The 23,494-nt window shown below is 31.3% G+C and overlaps 1 protein-coding gene across 1 annotated transcript; it reads left to right on the top strand.

The window, feature by feature from the left end:
• Positions 1-31: 31 nt before the first annotated feature.
• LOC139490213 (QRFP-like peptide receptor) lies at positions 32-22,995 on the top strand. Its single transcript, XM_071277062.1, has 4 exons — positions 32-823; positions 21,498-21,598; positions 22,224-22,314; positions 22,645-22,995. Exons 1-4 carry the CDS (start codon positions 32-34, stop codon positions 22,867-22,869), a joined length of 1,209 nt encoding a protein of 402 aa, XP_071133163.1. The 3' UTR covers positions 22,870-22,995.
• The last annotated feature ends 499 nt before the right edge of the window (positions 22,996-23,494 follow it).

Here is a 23,494-nt window from a genome sequence, read left to right as displayed (position 1 = left end):
GATGAAGTTATCTTTATATACAAAAGAAACAATGTCCGACTTCTCCGAGTTAAAAAGTATGTTCAGTGACTTTCCAGAAAACTTAACTAAAGAGGAGCTACAATATTTAGAACATCTTCGGTATAATTTGTCGAAAAAATACGAACCTGTTTCCGTTTCAACGGGGATATTGACAATTTTGATAATATTGTATGGGTCAATTTCGGTGATTGCCGTCATTGGTAACGCTCTAGTAATCTTTGTAGTGTTGTACAAGAGGAATATGCAAACGGTCACCAATGTCTTTATTGCTAATTTGGCCCTAGCTGATGTTGCACTTGGTTTATTCACTATACCATTCCAGTTTCATGCGGCTATCATGCAGCGATGGGTAGTGGCTGATTTTATGTGCAAAGTGGCGCCGTTTGTCAAAAACTTATCGGTCAATGTCAGTATATTGACCTTGACCGTAATCGCCTTTGACCGATACGTAGCAGTGATGTATCCCTTGAAAGCAGGTTTCCGAAATCAAGTGGCATTTATTGTTCTTCTTGTCATATGGGTTTTAAGCATATCATCCAGCGTACCAGACTTACTTTACTATAAAGTTAACATTATCTTTGATATTGAAATCTGGGCAAAGAAACCATTTTGTGATGTGCAGTGGCCATCAGATGCATTTCCGAAATTTTACTTTTCGTATTTCCTTCTTTTGCAATATGTGGTACCTTTGACTATAATAAGTTTTTCATATATTCGTGTAGCGTACAGGATTTGGGGGAGTAAGGCCCCAGGATATGAAATACAAAAACGGGATCACATAAGGAGTGTCCATAAGAAAAAGGTAAGGTGAATTTAGTTTTGCTTTCAGTACATGTCGTCAAAATACACCTGGTATATTTTCTGTCTTACATTTATTACATTTTTTACGGTGGTACCCAACACTTTCACTAAAATTAATTTGGTTCGTTTAATTTTCATAAAATTTTGATAAAGTATTTACTTTGAGCCTTTAACAAAAATATAAAAAAAATCAAAAAATTTGAACCAAGCGTTTTATCAGAAAAATTACACTGGTTATAAAGCAGTTTGACAAACACTAATTTTGATCATTGAGAAGCTTTATACTGCCTTCACAAGGTAACGTTATTAAAACGTTTAGCTTATATTACAGAGTTATCTCCCTGTAGTGTTAGGTACTACCTTAACATATTTTAAATTCTTTTCCGCTGTTAGACTTTAATTTTTAAACATGGACTGCAATGATGTACCATTATTTTAACTGAGCTCAATTGAAATGTTTGTTCATTTGTGAAACATTTGCATTTGACCATATTGTTAGTTTTATAAGATGAGTATTACCAGTTCACAGTCTTTTGATAATTACTGCAGGTTAGGAAAAGTTTACTTACCACTGGTTATTTCTATTACAGTATTTTAAAGTGTTAAAGATACAGGTTAATAATTATAGATTAGTTTTCGGCTGAGTTAAAAGAAAACTAATGCATTACGTATTCACAATGTCTATTTATGTTTGTTTTTTTTTAAATTATCAAACATGAGTAGATGATTGATTGGTATCGATGTTTAACGCAACTATTATCACTATTCATGGAGCCATTTTTATTTGGTGATACGCGTTGGAGCCGTTTCGTAAAAAAAATTGATATTCCTTGCCAACTAACAAGCGGAACGGATCAATTAGTTAAGATTATTTTATAATCAAGCAGTAAAGATTTATGATTATGCGAACAAATTTATTCGCTTCCCTTTCAAGAAACTGCCATAATGTCTTTAGAACAATTCTTAAACCTTTGATTTAAGAAAAATCTGATACTAATATAGAATAATGAAGTCATTAAAGCAGTCACTAAAGGCCTGTTATAAATTACAAAGTATAATCTTTACCTTTGATCTTCATTCATTAGATTTATTCAATTGATTATGTTATGAAATTTGATTTGTATTAACCGAACCATAAAAACGGATGTTGCTAGTTAATAAGTGTTAAATTTGATATGGACGAAAGAAAGTTTACGACATGATTGTACGTTTATATTGTTATACTTATAATGTTATCGTGGATTATCAGATATTTCATTTTCACGGCCGATATCGGAAAAAAAACAGACTCGTACCAAAATTGATTTTGTGGTTGATGAATTAACCATAAAAAAATGTGTTATAATCTATAAACATTAAAAAAAAAAAAAAAAAAAAAAAATAATGGTCCAACATCTTGTCGAAATTTTGTACTAAAGAATCGGAATTTTACAAGCTCATGCTTTTCTCAGAAAATTAATGATTTTGTAACACTCAATCTGTTGGATTGGTATTGGCTGTAACTTTGGTCTTGGCACTTAGTAATGCATGGGTAGTCCTTAATGTCTTTAATCTTTAAACCTGGTAGACAAATATTCTCTTCTTTTTTTAATTTTGACTGTTATTCTCTTTTCTTTAATTCTTGTATCCTTTTTTTTTTTCTCTATCCTTGTACATATTTACCTTTTTTCTGCATTTTAGCTTTTTTTCTATATTCTGTTAATCCAATTCACACCCAAATTTAATCATTACATTTTACTGGTTTAATCTGAACTACATGTACCTTTCAGACATTTCTCCGGTTATGAATCGAAAACTGCGAAACTTAAGTCCCAACTCCTAAATGCACCAAAAAGTATATTTAGGTCATACCATTATACAATACATTTAAATGATAAGTTAGATATTCGGTAAATTTCGCGGTCAAATGTTTTCCACGATAATTCCGAAAATCAGATATACACAAACATTTTGCTCTATTTAGATAAAATTAAAATTAGCAAAGGAAATGGGGAATGCGTCAAAAAGACAACACCTCGAAAAAAAAAGAAAAAAAAAAAAAAAACCCAACACCAAAGGCCACCAAGTGGTCTTCAATACAGTGAGAAAATACCGCACCCGGAGACGTGTTTTAGCTGACCCCTTAACAAAATTGTGTACTAAATCAATGATAATGTACATCATACTAAATTGCAAAATGTATAAATGATCTAGAATTAAAAATCATACAAGACTAACAGAGGCCAGAAGCTCATGACTTTGCACAGTCGCAAACATGCGGTGAAGCCATATTTGTTTTGTGAGATCTCAATCCTCCCCTAAACCTCTAGCTAATGCAGAAAAACAATCACAGCAATACGAACAATTAAACTCAGAAAGTTAGCAAAAGAAACTAAGCAAAATAACAATGATACAGAAATTAACAAAGGACTTCTAACTCCTACTGACATGCTAGCCCTAGACCTCAATTCACCTGATTGAAAGTGTATGTCTTCATCAAATGAATATCATGACAAAACCAATCTCTCCCGTTTGAGTTATAAATAATGCTTAATTCCAGAATGGTTTAAACACAGTATTGTAAAAGTCGTTCTTATGGTTCATTAAAGTGAATACATTTATAAGTATAACCTTAATCGATACAAAACACTGTTGACGTATGATTTAATAAAACATAGCTCGAAAATTTTTCATTTTGTAATGACAAACATGACACAGATAAGAGATATAAAAGAAATTATAGTGCGGAAAAAAAATAATTTAAGAAACGTATGACATGTTTTGTATGACAGAACAAATTAACAGACAGATAAGAAATTGGACTTAAGTAATATAGTGAGAACATACCGAATACTATCAGTTCTATTTTCCATGGGTAATGGAGGAATTATTCGGTGAATGACATGATGAATAGGAAAATGTATTGGCTGATAAATCTGTCAGGAAAATTCACAATGAGTTTCAACAACTTCCAAAACTAAAGATTAAACAGTCAATAAAAAATAATAATATGATTATATTTGATATATCATTGCAAATATTCCTGGTATTTTTTTTTGTTACATACTTAGTTCCGTTATTTTTAGAGCAATTTCCGCTTTAAATCTCCTTCTTTGTTTGCCGCCGACCAGTACATGAAAGCACGTAGATTTCCTTTGAGGACAAACACGTTATGTTGTCTGATTAGTTATTCTTGCATACCACTCATTTGCTTTGTTAGTATAAAGATTAGGTAGCTTGGCGGGAAAAAGGTCATCTTCGAAATACTTACAAAAACTCATCATGACAAAAACAAATGAGATTTTAATGATTTCCTGTTTCTGTGTAAATTTAATTATAATATGTAAGCACTGAACTTTTATAAGTACTCAAAGAGCAGAAATCACTATGTGACCGGTGTTAACTCATCAAACCTTTAAACACACGTATACGTATAGAGGTTATCTTGTTGTAATTAGATCTTGGAATATAGTTTACATAGACACAAACATCGATTTTGTCATCAGCAAATTAAAACATGACTAAATATGTATTCTTTTCAAGCGGTTTTTTGTTGTTTTTGTTTTGTCTTTAGATATTAAAATACACATTAACGTTTATGTTCTTTACAGAGATTACTCTATCTATCTATAGCATTATACTTATTGGTTAAAAGTTTACTCCGAACTGTCCTTCTGCCTGTCGATACCTTTAATTTGGCATTACACAAATCATCTCTTCTTTGGTTGTCCATCACGTTGAAAAACTAAATCCGTAGGATGTGTAAGTGTTTTAGTTAATTTAAGTCAGTGATTCAGGATTTTTTATATTATTTATTGTTTTTGGCTTTTAATTAGCTTTTAGTAACTGCGAATACTCTCAAATCGTTCTTTCGTGGTAATTTGACCTATTGGTTACAATAAGTGTTTCTCATTTCTCATTTTTATATAGATTATACCGTTGTTGTTTCTCGTTTGAATGGTTTAACACTAGTAATGTTTGGGGCCCTTTATAGTTTGCAGTTCTGGGTGATCAATACTCTGTGTTGAAACCGTACTTTTACCTATTATTGTTTTTCTTTTATAAATTGTAACTTAGATGAAGAGTTATCTAATTAACACTCATAATACATCCTCATATTACCATATGTGACTCACAATGATATAACCTGTTTAACTTATGTTTAAAAATAAAAACAGTTTTTGTTAATGCTTCCTCCACTTGTCCCTCTTTAGAGACACAATTTGCCTTCCTTATCGATAAATAAAAACACTCTACACCAGTGTCATTGTGACATTTCCTTATATTATTATTGATTTCACATTGATCTTACTTATTTTACTTGATATAACACCACTGCCATAAAAAACAATATTTTGACATCATAATTCTATACCTGACACACTCATCAAAACGGTTAAATCCATCACTTAAATGCCTTGAATTTACTTAATAAGATTTCCGGCATGCACAAATGTACAAATATAACAATATCGTTTATACAATTAAACAGACGTGTCAGTAAATGACGGCTGGGCATTTATTTCACGGATGTTTATGCTTGAAACCTATAAATAAATCATACAAGATCACAAATAGTAAAATACTAAAGACGAGTTGAAGTATGATTGAACATTTAATTAAAGTTGATGTATTGTGCATTCGTATTTATTTATTTTCTGACAACATTTGAAAATAACTGTTTAATTGACTATTCTAGATCTCTTTTCGACAGACATGATTCAAAATCAAAAAGTAAATAAATTTGTTGAACGAAGCTTTTGTTTTTTAAGGGTAACACTGCCGGCACCAATCCAGATAACAGTTGTGCTGCTGATATTAATAATCAAGCGAGAACCACATAATACGAAAACAAATAATTTGAAGGTCAAAAGACGAACATTTACGTTACATTAAGGAGGTAGACCTAAGTTAAGGGAAATAATTCTTAAAATCATCAGTACGTTTGTGTCAACCATTTTTATAAATATATTCTAAGCTTCCAGGTTACATAGATTATTTCCAATCTGTTTCAGGTAAATGCTTAAAAAAACATTGATGAAACTTGACTTTAACAAACACATAACTGATTTAAAGAGTTATCTCCCTGAACCAAGGTCTACCACCTTAAGTTCAGGGTATTTTTGAAATAATCAAATGGTCTATTAAACTGTAAACTAGACCTACGGTATTTCTTGATCAATAAGATAGTCAGTTTATTTGTAATATTATAATAACATTAACGGTACCAATTTTCCTGCACCAGATGCGCATTTCGACAATACATGTCTCTTCAGTGATTCTCGTGTCCAAAAGTTAGAAAAAGCTTCCATCGACCATAACATCTGACGTTAATTCTTATACTGTGAACTCATATATTTTCGTGGGTACCAACTTTCCTGGTTTTAGGAAAACTTGCATATTCGTGGATTTGTAATTTCGTGGTTTTGATAAAGCCTTTAGAATATTTGTTATTCGTTGATCATAAGAATGTGTCATTCCACATTACACACTAAATCTACGAAAATTGGTATCCAACAAATATAAATGACTCCACAGCAGTTCTGTTACCTTAGTAGCAATATACCAACTTCATCTGCATATGGGATATATATTTCCCAACTTATTCGAAATTCAAGAACTTGCAGCTCCTACTCAGACTTTGTAAAACGTCATCAGTAGTTGAGTAGAAAGTTGATGAACTACAGGTATGTCAAAGAACGTCTCCTCCTATTTCTAAAAAAAGTTCATCGGAAGGTACCAAGACCTTGTTGATAAATATTCCGTATCAACTTCACAAATAATACATGATGGTCTTGATGTATAGATTCTGCGTACTGATGTTGTTTATCATCTTAACAACGTGTTATATTGTTCTTTCATTTGTCTTTGTTACGTAATTGATATTACTTTTACTGTTGGATTGTTTTATGTAATATCCATTTAACGTGGCTCGGTACTTAAACATCCCGTCAATTTGTTTGTATTATCTTTCATTTTTTGCTGGTGTGTTTTGTCAGAGACATGTATACTAAAGAGATTGGAAACTTATCGTTATGGCTATTACCCAGCAGTCAACTTCACGCGTGTGCACGAGATTTTTCGAGAGTGGAAAATCCGCCAAACTATCCGCTATATTGCAAACAAACAGTTTTAACGTACAGAAAACAACCAAATTATAATTAAATACAACCTGTATCAACACAATTCAGGAATAACTTAAATTTATGTAGAGGCATAGTTTATTTGTTATTTTTAGCTTTCTTTAAAAATATTTAATCAAATTATAGGCGAATTTATATCCCAATTCAAGAAGCCCAAATTTTAGGTTCAGTACTAGATAAGGCTCCCGACTTTTGGAATAAATAAAACTAAGCGATATTTCGAGGTTGTGCTTGTTTGAACAATGACATATTAGGTTTATAAAACGGTTTCTCCTGTTATATTTAGACTGGGATAATCCTAAATCAAATTATCGTTGGATAAAAAACCTGATTTGAATGGTCTCAAAATGGCTTCTCGGGATCACTATTTAGCACAATGTCGTCCTACTGAAATTTCTCATTCTGATTGAAATGTCACCTTAAAACATTGTTTATATAGGATTCTTGATATCTTACATTGTGACAAAGACAGATATGTCTATTCTAAATATATAAATCATGGTTCTTTAATTCCTTTTTATTCACCTTTATTTTTCCACATCTGCTATTGCTTTAAGATCCCATATTCATATGAGGTATGCACGCTTTATAACATATTTGTATTTCTGTTTAATTATTTTGCAGATAAATATGTTTAATGATGCATTAATTATGGACTGGTCATTGTTTGTCTTATCAAGCTTGCAGACATATCGTTTGTTACTAAAATTCTATATACATCCTTGCTTATCAGCATGGGTTGTGCTCGGTGTTGAAGACAATGTGGCAACTTGCTGTCAATCGCTAAGTCATTTGGTCTCTGGTGGAGAGTTATCTGATTCCCAAACATACAACATCTTTTTATTACATACAAGACTTAATACTAGCATCGAAGTATTTCAGGATTTTAATATTTAAGACGGGTAGCAAATAAGACATATGATATATATATTAAAGTAAGTACATGTAAATTTAAGACAAATATTATTAAACATGATGTTGCTCAATAAGTCGAAACCCTTCAATCCTCCTTTTATTAGTAACATATTTTTTTTTAATTTGGTACATTCATATATTTATTGCAAAGTATTTTTTCAAGGCTCAATTTGTCCATTGTACTACTACTTTTGTCTTACATGTCTTATGGATCAGTATTGAAAAATAGAGATATCTGTTCTCACAAAACTGCATATCATATATAGAGTTACAGAGAAAAAATAAAAATGCACGTGTTGCAATTCCGTTTCTATCTTTACCCTCAGATAATATGAATTTACATTATCTGTCAAAATTTCCAATCCTTCTTGAGCTCTATTACAGATCCTGTCTATTGTATCTTTTTAATTTGATTTTGTCCTGAACATGCATGCATAATTTAACGCTGGACACTAAAAGCGAGAATTTTATTATATTCATACAAATGCACATCCCTTGCCTTTTAAAGCAGGTCACATATAGAAGATTTAAAATATAACTTGTTAAATACAAAACTGCTTGCCAGGTGATCAAAGTTAGTGATATTTTCTTTTTATCAGATTGACCATATTGTTATAGACCTTATAACATTAAGATTTTTTGTAACTGCTACTCGCGTGAAAGTTTGGCAGTTCTATGTGTAAAAACATTTTTTTAATAGAGGAAGATGTGGTAAGAGTGCCAATGAGATAACTCTCCACAAGAGACCGAATGACACAGAAATTAACTACTATAGGTCACTGAACGGTCTTCAACAATGGGCAAAAGCTCATACAGCATAGTTTGCTATATCTTGAAGGACCCCAAATGGCAAATGTAAAACAATTCAAACAAGAAAACTAACGGTCTAATTTGTGTACTAAAAAATGACCTAAAAATGGTAACCCATCAACCGACGACAACTACAAAATTACTGGTTCCTTACTTTGGACAGGCACATACATACATAATGTCTGTTTGGTATGATATTCATGACATTGCAATAAATGAAAAATCAATTTTCACATATTTTAATTTAATACTTATGATAATCATTCTCATTTACCATGTTTACTGCAGTAAGATTTAAATTTGACTGATAACATCAACTATAATACATTTGCTTAACTTTCTTGCAGTTTTTAAAAAAATCTCTTATTTTTTTTAATTGTTTTTTTTTACTTCAACTGTTTTAGGTATTACAATGTAGTTTGGGACTTAACAGGCTCAGCTGACAGGCCATTACTATCTTATGCTAGGAACCGTCATAGAAATAAGGGTTTAGCATTTACATGACGGAATTGATGATTCTTAAAGTTTTTCGTAGAAAAGTATTACAAAATTAGCATAGCATGCATAGACAGGACCTTAAATACATTTTTTAAAGGACATGTACTTTGGTCCTGGACTAATTATGAGGACTAGGATTTTTCATGACTTAGAGAATCGTTCAAATTTTATCCATGCAGTCTTTCCATATCTTTGTTACTCACTGCCCAATTCTAAGGGAAATTTCAGGTTGCACTCTGTATGTCCATCTTGCAAGTCAGTTCTCCACACTTATTTATTCATGCTTTAAGATATTGATTTTCTATTTGGTATATAGTTTTTAGCCGGATAAGTTACAGTTCAAATTTGACTTTTGTTCTCTTTGATGTTTTTGTGAAGAGTTATGGTCCATTGAGTAGAAAATGCACTCTAATAATCAGTTTTCCACTCTTTTTTTCGTCAAACGTAAAGCTATTGATTTGATATTAGTGTTATATAGTTATGTACATAAGACTATGTTTTGCCATGCTGTAATGACAAAAATGGCATTGCCCAGGAAGATTTTGAATAAGACAATGTTTTACATTCAATGTACATGTATTGTATCATATCTACAGAATATCTGATTTATACAAGTTATGATCATTTGAAGAAAAAAACGTGTCATGCGATGATGTTAATTGAATTCTGTGAACTAAGTCTTTAATCATTTTTTTTCATATAATTTCAGAATGCCAAAAAAAAACCCATCGCCAAGAAAGGAAAGGCTATAAAAAAAATTGACATAAATCAAATGTTAATTCAGATACAGAGTACCCTTATTTGGACCACAGCTATTGTGCCAGCCCTGAATCTGACGACTATTCAGATGATGAAAAAGCTACAGCTGCAAGTGCACATTATGAACATTCGATAATGACTGAAGTTTTGAACACTATTGACACAGAAAACAATGGTCAGACATTATGCAGCAATGAGGTTAACATGTATTCTAATGTAAGTGGAATAATTTTAAGTGATGTGTATAGCATAGTGATTGACATCTACAAATGACAACAGTGCGAGGAAAGTGTGAAATAGAAACATCACCAGGTACATATGATATACTTTATGAATCACTGAGATGTAGTCTACCTGCACCGTATATATTGAACTCTACGACAAGTGATATTCAGATCCTATCATTTTACAACAACTCTGGAAAAACTGTCATCAAATCTGCTATTAACATTTGTAGAAACTTTAAAGTCAATATAAGTATACATCAGATCACAGTGTCAGATGACCACGAGATATGGGAAGAAATGCTAGCAAGTTTCACCTCTGCTAAAGATGTAGTATTGCTTCTGAGTAAACTTTCAACATACAATGTTTGTATAGGAAATCCAGATGAAGAATTTCAAGATGTTACAGTAGTCGGTGCAGGTATCAGTCATCAAAGTTCATCTGGCATTGTTGCATATAGAGAGGGTGACTTTTGTGCATCTATTGGAGCATTCACCTACCATTCAACATAACGATCATCATCTTGTTGTGTGTGCAACATTACCGTTGTAAGGCATGCTCACAGTGTAGAACGTCTTTGAAGTTAAGAAAGCAACGTCTCGACCAACAGACAGAAAACAGACATTGGCATCCATACCACATCTTCCTATATATATTAACAATATTCTCATTTACTGCAAATAATGATGATAACGTTTACAAAAGCTTGTTTATACATGTGAATGTATAGATAAATAACTATTTAATGTATGATCATTACGGAAATACTACGGGAACGTAACGAAACATTGAGCAATCGAGTGACACGTACATTCACATATTTACGTAATATTCAAACAAACTATTCATATATACTATCATACATTTCAAGAATTTTACTTTGAATGAGTTTATTTGCAGATCTATTTCAAAAATATCATATTAATCATGTCGAATCTTTGTCATCTTTTCCGTTCCATGTATCATTTTACAATTGTACAATTATAGTTCAACAGTTGTCATTCCTACCTTTAATAATGTGTTTTGTGGTATTCTTCACTCAGTGGGACATCGTTTTATGTTAGAAGAGTCTTCTTAGGAATCAGCAAGTCTCAGAATATATTGACTGTTGTGACATTAATGAGTAGTGTAATTGGAAATCACTTATGTAGTCATTACCAAAATGGAGTAAAAGAAGCAGCTGTGATATCAAATTGCAAAAATGTATAGACAGAAAATAATTCCCTTCAGAAACTCAGTGCATTTTCTTCTTTCAATAAAACCATTCTTCATCTTAAATCATCACAGTTGAACTAAATACGTGACATACTTTTTCATAGATATACACAGATGTGGTATGAGTGACAATGAAACAACTCACCATCCTATTCATACATTGTAAAAGAAAACCATTTTAGGCATTATATCTCGATGAAAAAGGAAACAAGCATATCATAATTTGTTGATAGATCATAAAGATATAGGACCATAAGCTATTTAAAACCTATTTTATGTAATTTAGTGATAAGTCTCAAAGTACAAAGTATATACAAAATGAAATTGAATGACAATGTATAGAAAATTTAATATTTTAGCTGAATATTCTTTACCTACAGATGTCCATTTTTCTTTAACAAGTATATTATCTTTCTTTAATGTGAATATCGAGATTTGATGCCTTAGCAAATGATTAACTTCAGCCAAGTCATGTCTGTTAATTTGAACATATTACTGAAATGCATAATTTTTATGAGAGTTTGAAATGGTATTTTCCTTTTGTTAAAAAAAGTGCCTTTTTAAAGTAGCAGTCAAACCAGTACTCCTAGGTATCTGTTAAACTTTTTTATTATTTAGCTTTTGATTTTACTATACATGCTATACTCATTTATATATATAAAAAAACACACTGGTATCGCAATAGTCGATTTCATTCCTGCATAATCATTTCACAAAAAAACTAATATTGTAAACAGAGAGGCAATGAAAATGTCATTGAGGTAAAAATAAATGTAGTATATTTTTACTGTGATCCAATAACATGTTGTACATACAAATGTATATTGTACTTTTAGACTAACCAACAAATTATTAACAGGTTCTAAATATGTTATGTTTTATTTATTTTTGTATCTTATAATTTCCATTAGTGCTTTTGGTTTTATATATCTTTATGCTTCGTTATCACACTTTGATACGCCTGTTATTCCCATTAATATATAATGTCAAAACTAAAACAGTAGTTGTGGTGCTCTTGGGTCATTGTAGAAGAACTCACTTTGGCTAGATATCTGTCATTATACATATCATACAGAATATCATTATTTCATGAATGTGACCTACCCAATTGGACTATATACCGGATTTGCTATCACATAAGCAACACGACGGGTGCCACATGTGGAGCAGGATCTGCTTACCCTTCCGGAGCACCTGAGATCACCCCTAGTTTTCGGTGGGGTTCATGTAACTTATTCTTTAGTTTCCTATGTTGTGTCATGTGTACTATAGTTTTGTCTGTTTGTCTTTTTCATTTGTAGCCATGGCGTTGTCAGTTTAATTTCGGTTTATGAGTTTGACTGTCCCTCTGGTATCTTTCGTCTCTTTTTTGTAACACATCCACATGTCAAAACTGTTGTTTTAAAATAAATGGGTAGATTTTTGTCTAAGTAGTTTTGAAACTGTATTTACATTGTCATACTCACTTTATATAATCTTGAATCAGGGATCTGTGTACATTTTCCCGCTAAAACTACATTTTATATACAGAATAATTACTGTGCAATTATAGTTTTCTATGATTCACATTTATTTATAAGAACAACAAGTCAACAAAAACTGTAACACATTTAATATAACAAAGCACTACATGTTATTCCTATATTTTGATATTCTGAAATGTCATGTTTTATTATTAAGTTCAAAGTTATTTTATAGATAAATGAAGTAATCAAATCTGGTCACGTTTGCCATAGTACAAATATGTCTTCATTAAGGTACATTTGTACCCATATGGACTCTGACATCCTAACAACTAACTTAGTTCAAGTACAAAATCACATAAAGGAATACAATATTATATAAAATACGCCTAACAACGTCTAACAACGCAGATTAAAAACTGTCAAATAAAACCAACAACAAAAAACATTTTAATTAAAAGATAAAAAGTGTGAGGGTAAAAGAAGTCAATTAGGAAGAACTTTGCATATTGTTTTTCAAGTTTGTTTCATAGCCGCCGACTATTAAACCCTTATACATTCTCAAAAAATGGATCTTAATGAATACCATACTTGATTAGCAACAGCTGTTGTGTTCCATTTAAATGTGAGGTTATATGACACTGATCGGGTTTGTCCTAGGAGATACACCATTAACGATAATTAATGAAATAAATATTAAATAAAATAAGATGTTATTATTTCAAATCGTTTACTACCGTTCGTTTGACAATTGAAGTTTTTCCACAAAGGGTTATGCAAACTATTATTACAGTTTGTCATTGAACTGTGGATGTTGCACTATTAGCCTTACTGCTTACGTTACACAATTATCAAGCTGCTAACTAATGCACTTCAGACAATTTTTACATTTCTAATTTTGAGATATTTTCTTGTTATTTCACACCTAATTAATATCGAACGTCCTACCCTTGACAATCACAACCGGGTCGCAATTACTATCGTTTGACCGTGATTTGATGAATATGCAAAAGAAAAAGACAAAGACTATGATCCCGCTGTATATAATCACCTTGTTCTAGTTACCTAAAATTAAAAAGTTTCTCATTGACGCTGCGGTTAAGAATGGAGATGAATATTAAAAATACCTTCAAGACTATTTGTTACGCTGCATTTACGTTAACAGCCTTTCTATCCAGCTTTCTTGTCTGCCCTTCAATAATGGCATTTAAAGGGCTGATAATTATACATTTTGTATAAACAACCTCGATTTCAAATAAAAAGATGGCGTTGAACCCTACCTGTCTTGATATATGAAATATGTCATATGAACATTGATCTATAGTCGCCGTCAGCTGAAATTCGTATTAGTTATCGGTAAAAATAATCTAAACTATCAACCACGTTCACTCGTGATATAGTTTTTCACGTTCCATTCATAAATCGCCAAAAGAAACCACTCCTGACCTACCTTTTAAGTGATTGAACTGTTGTAATCCCGACCTTTACATTTTCCAAGACAATTTTGAATGATGGAATTCGCCATTGTTTTTACCGGGAGTGTTTTCTTGGACTTCAATTTCATAAAATTTGAATAAAGCGCGGGAAACTTGATCACATCAATGAAAAGACCATTACAGGAAACTCCGAAAGTGACGTGTGTCAAATGTAAACAAAGGATCCTTATAGAAACGAAGATGGCGGAATTACGATGGAAAACACTCTGCAAAATGTAAAGGTCAGGATTATTACAGTGCAATTCTTTAAAGGGTAGGTCAGTAGTGGTTTTTTTTTTTGACAATTTATGAATCATGTGAATGGAATGTGATAAACTATATATCGAGTGAACGCGATCGATAGTTTAGATTATTTTTACCGACAATCGCTACGAATTTCAGCTGGCGGCGACTATAGACAGGCGAACCAGTCTGGAATAAGACAGAACACATAATGTCAGTATCATACGGTTCTAATTCATATACTTGATAAATTGCGCATTCTTTTGTCATAAATGTATCATGTCTCAAGGTGCAAATTAGTTGTCTCCCTAAACTGAATGTATGACAATTATAAACCTGATTAAAGGACATTTAACAAATGTACTCGCAACGTTTTATCAAATCTGGTGATCCTAAATGACAGATGCTCCCACGATGACAACGACATAATCACATTAGCCCCCCATAAGACTGATTCATTGAAGCAAACTGATTGATTTGGCATTCATGTTTGAAATACAACGTGTTCTATGTAGGACATCCACTTTAAATTGAATATAGATTGTTACTCTAATGAATAAATTGAAATAATTTGTACACTTGATCTATTAGTTTTACACAACTATATTAAAGAGTAAATACGGTACATACCCGGAAATAGATACGAATGATTGATGCAAATTGTTACTTAGCTTTTATGCTTACGTGTCTCCAATCAATAAACCATCGACCGTTCCGATAGAACTAGTATAATTATAGTTAACGTAAATTTGTACTTTGCTTTAAGTAATGTTTAAGCATTAACGCATTAGTCATACAAGTGCGAGGTTGAGTGCTACAAAACCAAGTTCAATCCTCCATTTTCTACATATAAAAGTGCCTGTACCAAGTCAGGAATATCACAGTTGTTGTCTATTCGTTTGATGTGTTTTATCATTTGCTTTCAACTTTTCATTGGGAACTTTCCGTTCTGAATTTTCCTCGGAATTCAGATTTTTTGAGATTTTACTTTTTACTACGGATTTTTGTTGCATTATGCATTACTGATGCACATGGCTGTAGTTAAGTTTTCTTGAACAATTTAATATACAAAAAACAATATGACGTTAAGTGAGAGTGAAAAATGCGTTTTACCCATTGGTACAATACTCAATGTGTAAACTCAGAGCGTATATGAAAGTTAAATGGCTGAGTGCATTTAGCAGTGATGTTACATAACTGAGGTCTACTTTTGCCATACTTGATTACGAATGCTCTGTGCACGATTGATAAGTCAATATCTTTAATCTATCCAGATGCACTATAACATCATGCACATATTGACATGATTACAATTGCTTTGTTGGAGAACTATCATGTTGATTTATTGGTTGTTGGTCACCTCAGCCTAGGATGGCCTTATTTTGTATTAGAAATTAGCTTATAATTTATATATCTCTAAATTAAATATCACTTTGTTATAAATAATTCCATCGAACGTTAAAATTTGAACAGAAAATTTCAAAAGAACGCATTTTCAGGTTCACAGTGCGTTCTTCCTGATACTGCATTAGCTTGGTGTTCGACGTAAGCCAATGCTCCGTGTTGGAGGCCGTACCTTGACCTATAATGGTTCACTTTTATAAATTGTTGCTTGAATGGAGAGATTTTTCATTGGCACACATACCACATCTTCATATCTATTGGCAGGATTTGTAATCGAAATCATCTTTCTGTCCGAACAATTCTTATAGTACGTTTTGTTTTTTCGGTCTCGAAAAATAGTATTTTACGAGATATTAATTAAATATAGTTACATGTAATATCCTGATGGTACTTAAACTAAATATTTTCAACAGACATTATACGATACGCATTCGTCTCTGATGGCTTTACAGTATCGCTTAAGGTCATTCTTATAAATAACTACATGAAAAATAAGCTGTAAGCCGACTATTATTTAACCAGTTAAAGGTAGCTATAGTGCTAATGTGTCTTGCTTTTAGGATTAACAGTTCATTTTTTTCATCTTATGATATCAAACGATGTAAACCCATTCGAATGTAAATTTCAATCGAAATGTCAGCAATGATTAAATCCTTCCGAGTAGAAAACTCACGCTCATGTACTTGATCTTCCGAACGCAGTTATAATAATGAATGACACAAATAGTTATGAAGACAGATTTCATAAACAATCATTTATCTCTACATGCTCTATGCACGATAAAAACCTTCCCGTATTTTAAAGGAGAGCCGTATACATTTCGTTTTTGATAATTGAATGTTTAACAGTTAAATGGCAGTGTTGATCAGACAGAATCTTTTTAGAAGATGGTTACTCCTCTGTAATAGTTATGTAATATATGTCAACAATTTTTCAATAGCATAATTATATAGAATAATGGCTTCCGTAGTTATAATTATATAGAATAATGGCTTCCGTAGTTATCTGTCCAGACAGGTGTCATATTTGACTGTAATTTACTTCCTTAACAATTTTTTTTTAATTCTATGTGTTTTGTGTTCACTATAATCTTTCTCCGCCTGTCAAACAGATATTTCTGAAAACCCCTGTCTGAATTTTGGAAACTCGCTTGTTATTTTAATTTACATATAGAATGTGCGGTCAATAAATAGATGATAAGCGAATCTACCCATTGAAATGCAAATGTTTTACTTGAATACTATACACGGAAATATTTTACATTACATTTATTAAATACTCAACTAAGATCTTACAAATTAAATGTAGATTGGTTTATTGTTTTTTTGAAGAGAAAGCCATATCGATCCACGCTCTATCTTGACGACAACGAATATGAATCATATGAAAGCAAAACAAATGTAGATGTTTATATTACTTCTGAACAATATTGATACATTAGCTTGAAATCGGTAATTGTCTACATTGATAAGAACATTAAAGAATAATATATATATATGCAACTCTCAATCACAAAGTCATAAATAGAAATCAACTTCGATTTTGTTTTAAATCTTTATTCCGACATCAAATGTCGACAACAAAACCTTATTACTTGATAGGTCATAACACATTCCGTTTAAATGCTATTCCAATAGTCTAACAATTTGACATAAATGAGTTGCGTTTCACTTACACTGCTAATGTCCTTTAACATGTTTAAAGCATGAAACTTGATAAACCCCGTAATGAGCGTTGTAAATTGAATGCTTCTTCAGCTAGATTATTTAACCTACAGATATATATAACTTACATTAGCTATCTTCGTTTAACAGATCTCAGACATATATTTCAAACCTGCTTTTCAATCTAAATGCTATTTGTTTACTTTCTTGTTGTATATATATCATTTTATTCTGATATCACTAAAGTTGAAAAAGTTATACAGAAAAAAACATATTGATTTACATTACATTGCGTTGTTCAAGTTTAGTACAAGGTAATCTATGACAAAGTTTTGTCTGTTCACTTGAATCATGCACGAAATGGTTCCGATATGCAACAGGTAGAAGAGTTAGTTTGCGCATAAGATAAGCTGAAACTCACTACATGGTTTGTCTTTGACATATAAGACCATGTTTACTATATGTTGTTAGCCTTTGTAAGTACTTCTTCATTCTGGTCAAGAAGCGTGTGACAGGGATTGGCTGAACTTGAATTGTTTTCATATCGGTGCTTATAGGTAACTTTATTGTAGGGATGGATTCATGTTGCTTATTGATGGAGATCATGATGGTTTTTTGATATATTTTTTATTATCTTTCGACATCTCGATGTTTTTGCTCTCTACATATTTCCTTGACAATTGTTAGAGGTGAGTTTTTTTTTTTTTTTGGTATTAGTATTTTTTTAATGGGTTTCCAAACTGTTAAATGTTTATATTTATGTTATGCTTGTCACAATTATTCCGTTCCGTTTTAACATAGGGCTGTTATTCTATGATAAAGAATTCGTCAAGTAGTTCTAGTCCTTGTATTAACAAATATGGATAAAACCATGTGTTGAGTATACCTACCAAGCCAATAACGACTTCTCCTGTTAATGGTATAAAAATTATCAATGTTGATGTCAGTATATATATTGTCTACAACAGTAATTGCTATAAAAACAAATCAAGCTTGAAATCGGTCATAGTCTTAATTAACAGGATTATTAAAATCATATGAAACCTCAAATTTAAAAAAAAAATGATGCATATGTTTTTTTTAAAACTAAATGGATAGTTTTCATTATAACACTGATGTACATAAACTTTTTTGGAAGATTTTTTTTAATTTGTCCACATTAAGAAGACGTTTACTTTTTTTAAATTGAATACTTCCAGGAAGCATTGTGCCGAAATATGTTCCGTATGCAAGTAACCTAAGCGTGACCCTTATCATAAAAATCCGGTGATCGCACTACGCATGGGTCTGTCATTGAAAAAAACTATTACCTGATTGTTCATGTTATACACGTTCTCAGTATCCATGCTTCTTTGTTGATTGTTTATTTTAAGGTGACACTCGGTAAACTACGGCTCTAAAACAAGGCAATTAATGAGCTGCCATATTTGTTCAATCATAACAGACAGACTAAAAATAGTTTACGATTAAACGATAGTTTGGCGTAAGAATTGAAAAATCGTGCACAGAAAACTAAATTCCTGGTATATACATGCATTGGTCCAAGAATTGGATAGACATGTTTTTCACCAGTCACTCGTTTCATATGACTTTAAGGAATAGTATCGAGAAATTTAAAGCAACAGTCGGTTAAGAACACAACTATGTTACAAAGAAGATTACTTAAGATTTCCAATTGTGATCTGTTTATTTCTTTGTTGCACCATAAGGACTGCAAATCATAATTAAATTGTAATGAATTCCTTTTATTATTGTGGTTCCTAATAACTTTTTATTAAATAAATGTTTTACCTTTTCCTTTTTTCTGCTATATATTCGGTGTTATCAAATAGCACTGAGAAATATATAAGTCATTTGCCATTTAGTCAAAATCTGAAATGACCAGACAGCAATTATTATAAAAGACATCACATCAAAGTAGGAATAAATTGTACCACTATCAATGCGCTGAAATTTATATGACAAGGTAATGGTATTAAGGACAAATCTATTCAATAGCTATTAACCGAAAATTTGCCCAAATTAGTTTTGTTCTGATAATGATACTGAAATGCCGGGGGAAATGTCCTGGCATTGGTCTATCACATTTGTTTTATCATTACTTTGTTTCAATTAAACGACTTTTCAGAGAAGAAAAAAAGTATGTCAGACATGCATTGTAAACACAGTTATACTTAACAGTCAATTGATATGACAATCCAAGTTCGATAACAATATTAACTGATATGTACAGCTTAGTTAACTATCAATGACACTTCAAATTAAACCATCGTTTTTATAACACAAAACGGTGGTAGGGCTTTTTTGATGGCAAGAATTATTCTAAATAAAATTTTAATTATACATAATTTACAGAAAGCAATAGATAAATTTGAATTCAATGAAAGAAAATCTGGCATGATTGTATAGAATATCATTATTTCAATGTATTTCAAGAGTTGTCATATTTTCGAGCGAGCGAGATAAATACTTAAATTATGTTTTCATCTTTCTGTGTATTCTTATACTAAATATTTAGAAATGATTGCGCATATAAATGATTGCTTTCTAGTCAAATGTCCTATAGTTTTTACATTTTCTGTATCCAATTTGACAGATTAACATAAAAATCTGAAATATTTGTTATATATCAACTCACCTTTATTTAATTGCGAATCCCACCCGGTGGCATGTTTCACTCTAATTGACAAAAGTCACAAAACCAAAACATGCAACTCGGAGTAGCAGACTTAATTGATCTATATCGGTGTAGTAAATGTCAAGAAATTCTTACATTATTTAAATAAAGAAATACATTGAAAAAATAAGCTTCCTTTTTCCTGTTTTTACCAATGAAATTAACATATTACGTACATTGTCAAAACTAAACGAAGTAGATCTACTCCGTGTGAAATTAAAGGTTATTAATAAAAGAAAGTATCATCATGGTCAGATAGATGAACGAGAGAAGATGCAATGACACTACATGCACTATCAACTGTTTAATTTTGTGTCAATTGATAAAACGTTGTTACAATTATTACTTACATGCACCGAAGAAGGAGAACAGTGATATTTTGTTTTGCTATGCAATATCCAGTATCTGTTTTTATCAGTGTGAAAAGTACTGTAGATTCGAGTAAAACTCAATGTGTAATATAACAATTTTGGAAACAATCTTTAATCGTCAAGGTAACCCAATGCTATTGGAGATAACACTCTGTTTAGCTTTGGGATGTTAATATCAAACTCCGAGGTGAGGTAAAGGAAAACGAGCTTTACTAAACGGCAAAATCTAAATCTCAGACACATACAACGAATAAAAAACAACTGTCGTATTCGTGAATTGACACAGGAATTTACTTATATAGGAAATTACAGCGGACAACTAAAGTCATATTCTTTGTCACAAAGTTACGCTAAATAAAATGTTAATTTCGGCATGTCAAAATTCAGAAATGAAGGACGCAATTATATTTGTGAATAGATTTATCAGCTGTTGATCATGTCCTGTACTTCAAAATGTTTAGCTGCATATCATTGACTGTTAGTATTTCGCTGTTCTATAATCCACGTTTATTATGGAATCTGATATCAGACATTCTGAAGCCAGCCAATACATCAGAGTAACATTATAGTGTGTATGTTTTTAATCACATTATCTTTTGTTTTGAGTAGTGAAGATTCTGATTTTTTTGTTGTAAGTCATTTGAATTTGTTGGTTCCCATGCTGTTTAAAATTCTAATATGACGTGTTTCTTTCGCTTTGAAACAACACCGTGATACAACTCTAGATATATCTATACTAGCGCAGACTCAGAGCTGTACATGATAATGACTGTTAAATTTATCTTTTGCAAATGTAGTTTGTCTGTTACCAACAGCTTTTTGTTTATTTTTTAGGTGGTAAAAATGCTCATCATTGTTGTAAGTCTGTTTGCGTTTTGCTGGTTACCACTTCAGCTATATAACTTCATATCAGCAGTGTATCCCATTATAAATGAGTAAGTAGTGTTTTCTATACAGTTTGACATGATACTGACAATATATATTCCACAAATGTTAAAAGGCGTGTTCGCCTTCATTTCTAGATGGCATTGGTACGATCCTTTATATGTACAAACTAAACACCTGAAAATTCGCATTCGCAGCATTTATGAGTTACACACATATCAACTAGAAAAACGTTTAAATCAATTTCAAAGTCTGTTTTCTGCAAAGCAAGTTCCAATTTATGTCTTTTTAATAAGTTTTCGCCCTACTTTACATGTCGAAATGATCATTGGACGGAAAGACTGAACCAATACAAAACCATGTTATATACTGTGTATTCTAGAATTTCGTCATGATGTAATATATGTGTCAACGAAGATGCTAAAGGTACCAACGCGATATTTATACTCATGAGTAAAAAAGGTAAAAATGAGTATACAAGACACTTAAAAATGAACTATTCGAACAACTCAACAAACACGTGGGTAATAAGGTGCCCAGGAAGGGTAATCGAATCATTCTCTGTTATTGTAAATTATAACAACTACGAAAACACGTAATCATGTTTCATACTTGTCCACTCAATTATGTATTGATCATACGTGAAGTGATGTTACAGTCTTCTAATTCTTTTAGATATCAACATATAAATATAATTTGGTTTTGTTCAAACTGGTTGGCCATGAGCAACTCCTGCTACAATCCTTTCATATATGGACTTTTGAATGTAAGTATTATTAGAATGTTCAAAGGTGAACCAGAATCTGTTGATCAGCAAATTAATTCAACCTTTGTTTTTGATGGATTTTGTGTTACATTATCGCCTTTCACAAACTTGTATTTTTAGGGGTTGTTATCAACAAATTATATTTTTTTTTAAATTTTGTTTTAATTGATATCATTCTTTATTTGACTTGTGTTTGGTTGGTATAACTCAAAAGTTCAGTAGATCTGAAATACGGATTTAAGTTTTCGAAAAAAAAATGCATACATCTATATGATTTTTTTTCTCCACATTTTTGAATTCCATATTTAGATTTTCTGTATTTTTTTACAGGAGAAATTTAAACGTGAATTCAAAAACTTATGCCGACTTTGTACCTGTTGCGGCAGAAAACGGAAGTATGTTAGTTATTTCTTTTATGAGACATCCGAGGATATAAATCATAAAACAAGTATCCTGTTTAATGGCAGTGATAGTAGCAATGCTTTCAGAAATTCCAGGAAACGGAAGCGAAGCAATGGTTTTACGAAACCCTATATTCAATCAACAAAAATATAGACTTTCTTATAGAGAAGATAATAGCGTTACACAAAATCGTTATTTTAATATAGTTATTTATGGTTTTCGAAAAAAAAACTTTGTCCATGAACAATAACATATGGGTGAACTGTCAATGTATATCACGATGTATACTGTAATACATGTACAGACGTAACTGGAAATTTCTTTCGAATTATTTGTTTAATCTTAAGAATATGTATCGTCAGAAGGATTAAACTAGGACATATTTTAGAATACAACGAATCATTTTTTATTACTTTGGACGAGTAGATTTTTAAAAAAGAATTTTGACAAATTTGCGATTATTTTTATCATTACTTTTCACATAAGTTCCAATTTTGCCTATGATAATTTTATTCACACCAACACATTGTTTTATTTGTACCAGCATATTTTTTTTTCATCTGAGTCTGTAAATGGTTTTGCTTATGTAAATTTTTTTTTTTACTCCATTTGATACCATTTTAATACATGTTAACACTTTCGTGGGAATGAACATTTGATTTCGAGAAATATATGAGCTGATTAGTATATATAATAATAAATAACATATATGTAATAATAAATAACATATATGTAATAATAAATAACATATATGTAATAATAAATAACATATGCATTA

Source organism: Mytilus edulis, chromosome 9 (assembly GCF_963676685.1).
Source record: "Mytilus edulis chromosome 9, xbMytEdul2.2, whole genome shotgun sequence".
In the NCBI taxonomy this organism is placed as follows: domain Eukaryota; kingdom Metazoa; phylum Mollusca; class Bivalvia; order Mytilida; family Mytilidae; genus Mytilus; species Mytilus edulis.
The sequence above is the reverse complement of the archived record's forward strand: the minus strand, read 5'-3'. Positions and strand labels throughout refer to the sequence as shown.

Excerpts from the sequence above, each read along its gene's own strand:
- LOC139490213 (XM_071277062.1), top strand. The coding sequence starts at position 32 with ATGTCCGACTTCTCCGAGTTAAAAAGTATGTTCAGTGACTTTCCAGAA. Across the intron at positions 21,599-22,223 it reads GTGTATCCCATTATAAATGA|ATATCAACATATAAATATAA; the intron begins GTAAGTAGTGTT and ends TAATTCTTTTAG. Across the intron at positions 22,315-22,644 it reads TCATATATGGACTTTTGAAT|GAGAAATTTAAACGTGAATT; the intron begins GTAAGTATTATT and ends ATTTTTTTACAG.